The sequence below is a fragment of the Nicotiana tabacum genome, chromosome 3 (assembly GCF_000715075.1).
Source record: "Nicotiana tabacum cultivar K326 chromosome 3, ASM71507v2, whole genome shotgun sequence".
NCBI classification, from domain to species: Eukaryota; Viridiplantae; Streptophyta; class Magnoliopsida; order Solanales; family Solanaceae; genus Nicotiana; species Nicotiana tabacum.
In genome coordinates this window covers 201,665,909-201,671,245 of record NC_134082.1, presented here as the reverse complement: position 1 = coordinate 201,671,245, position 5,337 = coordinate 201,665,909, and the positions used below count along the sequence as shown (strand labels likewise).

Below are 5,337 nucleotides of genomic sequence, written 5' to 3'. Positions count from 1 at the left end.
TGGGAATACAACCAAGGGCGAAGCCATATAGTCGGCTCGGGTTCGGTCAAACCCAATAGCTTTAGTTTAAATCTTGTATTTATCTTTTAATAATTCATTAATTATATACAAATATTAATTTAGAACTCAATAACTTAAAAGAATTAGAATCCGGCCCATAAGCTTGAATCCTAGCTCCGTCTCCTTATACAACTTACTTGCAGACATGCGAATCTTTACATAAATGGCCGGTCAAATTTATTTTTTATTTTTTCTAGCCGGTATTCATAGATTATTCACTAACTATACATGATTATACACGTATTATACATGAAAATGCATATATTATACCTATTTTTAGTTTAAGCGGTTGAATGAATGGTTAATTCTTCTTCATTTTACATGTCATTATCCTTTTCTTTTCAAATATGAAATTCGCATAAGCTTCCCATAAATTTAAGTGTGTACTAAATTCAATAGCATCATATATCATATCAACATTAATTTATTTGGCGCTAATGGTGTTACTAAGTTTGGTAAAGACATGACCATCACTTAATTAATGAATATAGCGCAACATGCGTATATTTCATAAACTCTCTTTAATATTTGATCACTGGTTACCTCTCTTTCTTTCTTTCTTTCTCCTTCTTCTTCCCTTTTGTTTAATTACTTTCTCGTTAATTATCTGCTTATGTCCACACAAACCTTTATCCATGAAGTTCCAATCCTCTGAACTTCCAATAGGGAAACCACAAACACGAAGAAAGAGTAGTGCTCCAAAAATTGCTCCTCTTGTTGCCATTACCATACTTTTTACCATTATTCCTATTTACTATCCTTCTATACGTTATTCTTCTCAAAAGAAAATCTCAGAAGCTATTTCTTCTAATTCGGAAGAATCAATTCAGCACATTGATCATTTGGAAAATGATTTGCAAGTCAACCAGCCATGTCCCGTGGAGGACGTGCCCACGCAACCTTGTAACGTGCCCATAAGACAAGAAGAAAAAGAAAAAGAAAAACCCATGAAATCACCTGTAAAAGATGAGATAAGTACAAATTTTGAAACAAAAAGTGACACAAAGGATAAAAAAGTACCTGAACCCAGGAAAAAACTTGAAAGGCGTGATCAACGTGCTAGAAAAAAATCCAGCCATCGTCAACGTGACTTCACGGTTCCTAAAATCACAGAAAAAATAGAGCAGAAGAAACCATCGGGCAATGGTGATGTTAGAAGTTTGACGTCAGAAGTATCTGATAGTGAATACTGCGACTTATTTTCAGGGGAATGGGTGGAAAATCCAGAAGGGCCATATTATACAAATGAGACATGTTATGCAATTCAACAACATCAAAATTGCATGAAATTTGGGAGGCCTGATAATGGGCACTTGAAATGGAGGTGGCAACCAGATGGTTGTGAATTGCCAATATTTGACCCTGTTCAATTCCTGGAACTTGTTAAAGGCAAGTCTCTTGCATTTGTTGGAGATTCTGTTGCGAGGAATCATATGCAGTCACTGATATGTCTATTATCCAGAGTAGGTTACATTCTTCTTATCACCATTCGTTTTCATTAAATAATCCTAATTCTAATTCATTTTGTCCTTTCAACTTGGATTAACTATTCGCATTCATGCCAACTTGTTTCTTAGTGGAGTACTATTTTTTATGTACATGCATATAAACTCATTGTGAGTTGAAATTCTGTTGACCTTGTGCTGACTTAAATTTCAACATAAGTACCCCACACGTTTAAGGTTTGATGTATGACGAACTCAATAAGTCAAACATTAACTTCAGGTTCTGAAAACTAAGGCCTTGTAAAGTGCTTAGCCTGCATGATTATGTACAAAATTATAGCTTTTTTTTTTTCCGTCCGTTGACAATTGGGAATTTTTGAAGATTTGTGGGGATGCCAGGAAAAGAGAGTTAAAATATGAAAAGTAAATACACCAAGAGACCAAGGAGATTCAACATTATATTATATATATACTTAAAAAAACATTATTTTTTCTAGTTAAATGGAATAATTTTCCGACGAACAAAGGCAGACACTTTACAATTTTCCTCCTCCCCCTAAATAATGCATAGCACTAGTGAATTGTAGCTCAAATACCTAAATTAATACGGGTGAACCCAAGTTCAAGTGAGCACTTGAGTACATTGGTAACGAGGTGCACCTTCTACCTTTTAGTTAGGGATTTGATTCCCCTACTCTCTCTTCTTTTAAATTATATTTTAATTACTAAATATGGTTAAATCCTCGTGCCCCTTGCCCCTGCCTTTTTTTTTTCTAATTAAACACACTTATTTTGTTTCTTTTTTCCCTTTTTATTGGTTACACATTTTCTTTTTATTTTTTTATCCTTCTCTTTTTAGTATTTATTTTTGACTTTTAAATTTATTAAACCAAAAATATATCTCTTAGACACCGTCTCGGAGACTCGAGTTTCTGGCGGTTCATGGTGCATCTATGTTCTTGAAATCCTGGATATACGCCTCTGGTCTGACTGGTTCTACAACAGAGTAAGCAAACTATGATTTAGCTATGATCGTTATGGAACAGAAATAAGCAGATATAACTTGCATAAGATCTTAATGAAGCTCCAAAGATAAAGACAGGATACAAGAAAAACAAGTTTCTGCATGATTGAAGCTTGAGCATTTATCAATGACAATATGTGTATTTCTCTTATAGTGCTATCATATTGTAGTCCGTAACCTTATCAATATTGTTGGACAAACTACAGGAGTAACAGTATTTCATATGTTGGAAACTTTTTTCCATTTATTCTCATTTTCTCTTTGGTTTTATTTCAGGTTGTATACCCGGAAGATGTTTCAGAAACGCAAGATGAAAACAGACGCTGGATATATAAAGACTACGACTTCAACATTTCCATGTTTTGGGCACCTTATTTGGTAAAAACTGAAAAAACTGATCCAGATGATGTTTCAAAACCATTCAACTTATATCTTGACGAATTCGATGAATTCTGGACAAACCAAATCCAAGGTTTCGATTATGTGATCATTTCTGCTGGCCACTGGTTTTTCCGACCAACAATGTTTTACTTAAACCGCCGACTTGTGGGCTGCCTCTACTGTCCACAAGCCAACGTTAGCCATGTGACGTCGTATTTCAGCTACCGACGAGCTTTTCGGACAGCATTTCGGGCCATTAACAGTCTAGAAAATTACAAAGGTGTAACGTTTTTGAGGACATTTGCACCATCTCATTTTGAGAATGGGTATTGGGATAAAGGTGGAGATTGTGTAAGGACTAAGCCATTTAAAAGGAATGAGAAAGTATTGGACGATTATAATTTGGAGTTTTATAAGATTCAATTAGATGAACTAAAGATTGCTCAAAGAGCAGGAAGAAGAACAGGGTTGAAATTTAGGTTGTTTGATGCGACACAACCTATGTTGTTGAGACCAGATGGTCATCCTAGTAAATATGGTCGATGGCCTAATCCTAACGTTACGGTGCCAAATGACTGTGTTCATTGGTGTTTGCCCGGACCCATTGATACTTGGAATGATTTCTTAGTACAGTTGCTGAAAAGAGAGGAGGGAGATAGATCATTTATGTGAAAAGTTTCATCTAGTTCTTTTATTCTTGTTATCCGTTACTTAGCATTTTCTTTCTTGGGTTAGAAGGGGAAAATTGATCCACAAAAAAAGAAAAATATATAGAATGTACATTTGCAAGGGCAACACTTGTTATTTTTCTTGGAATTACTCGTTTTATTCAAGGCAATATATCTATAACAATGTGACTTATAGTAGTTTTAAGGATTCAGATTTTTATAGGGGTGTAGTTTTTCCATACCATATCCTTGTACTCAGTATCACTAACCAGAACGCACTTGCTATAACATGTGGATCCAAAAATTCTAAACCAACGAGTGTTACATAAAACTGCACTTACTTTCTTTTTATTTGTAACAATAGGTTTGAACTTAGTATTTGTTTATCTGTTAGAATTCAGCCATTGAAGAAGCTCCAGAGAAGGAACTATCGTTCATTTTCATATAATTGAAAAGTGGGCCTTTGTACAGATACTTATAACTAACAAACAACTAATTCTGTAATAACTATGCTAAATAACTGAAACATACCTCTAACTTCTAATACGTACAAACTGGCCCCTACACTAACTAATATATATAACTCCCCCTCAAGCTGGACGGTGTAAAATATTTAACACTTCTAGCTTGCCAATAAGTAATGATGCTGATATGAGCTCAATCCTTTGGTCAGTGAATCAACATGTTGATCCTTAGTATGCACACACTTAGTTTCCAACAGTCCTAGCTTGATTTTCTCCCATGTAAAATGACAATCAATCTCGATATGTTTGGTTCTCTTATACAATATAGGATTTGCTGCAATTTGAATTGCAGTTTTGTTGTCAGAACAACGAGTAACTGGTTTTGCAATGTGATTCCTAACTCATGGAAAAGTTTAGTTAGTGAGACAGTATCAGCAACTGCAGATAAATATATACGTATTACACGTCCACATTTGCTACCAAGGAATACGCACAAGCAAAAAGAATATCATACAAATCATAGAAAAAGTAAAGATTGCAACATTTATTTCTATAACTTTTTGTATCCTTAGCGGATAACCATTAATGATTTTGGCTATCTCTCCTCCACACTCTTTTCTTAAAATTGCTAATTGAAGATGAAGTTCGAAGAACTAATTCTGTAGGCACATAGAAAGAAAGCTTGACGGCCACATTCGTTTCTACTAATTTCTAGAAGTACAATAATGTTTCATGAAATCAATTTTATAAGAAATTATTTTTTCACGCATGAACTGAAGAAGCAAAATGGCTCATTTTCTCTTGGCGCATGATAACTAACGTGCACGTCCATGGGGGAGGGGGGGGGGGGGAAGAGAACGAGAATCCCTTCGCAGAAGGCAATTGAAGCTGAGGAATCTGCTGCAAGTGGAGCTGGACAGCAGAAATCGAAATGAACAGCAGCAATTATCGTTAATCGAGAGGATGTACCAGCAAAGACCACTGAAACAGAGCTAGCGCAAACTATGGAAATTGAGGATACAATTGAGCAATCAAAGTGGAGGAAGGAATCACGATCATCAGGAAGTCAGAGTAAACTATCATGAGCAGACGAGGTGGAGGCATCAGCAGATTTGGAGACGAAGGCGTCGATTTGGGACAACTTTGGTATAGCAAAAGTGTCGAACGCTGCGTTCAAGCTGGAATTCGTCTCACCGGAAAAACATGGAGAGTCATCCATATGTGAAATTGAATTAGAAGATATAAGCACAGAAATAGCATATTGGAAAAATTCAATAGTATGCTATGTGTTAGGA

The 5,337-nt window shown here is 35.5% G+C and overlaps 1 protein-coding gene across 1 annotated transcript; it reads left to right on the top strand.

Moving 5' to 3' along the window:
• The first annotated feature begins 454 nt into the window (after positions 1 to 454).
• Positions 455 to 3,743, top strand: LOC107829488 (protein trichome birefringence-like 19). Its single transcript, XM_016656936.2, has 2 exons — positions 455 to 1,523; positions 2,806 to 3,743. The coding sequence occupies exons 1-2, from the start codon at positions 558 to 560 to the stop codon at positions 3,580 to 3,582; spliced, it is 1,743 nt and encodes a 580-aa protein (XP_016512422.2). The 5' UTR covers positions 455 to 557; the 3' UTR covers positions 3,583 to 3,743.
• The last annotated feature ends 1,594 nt before the right edge of the window (positions 3,744 to 5,337 follow it).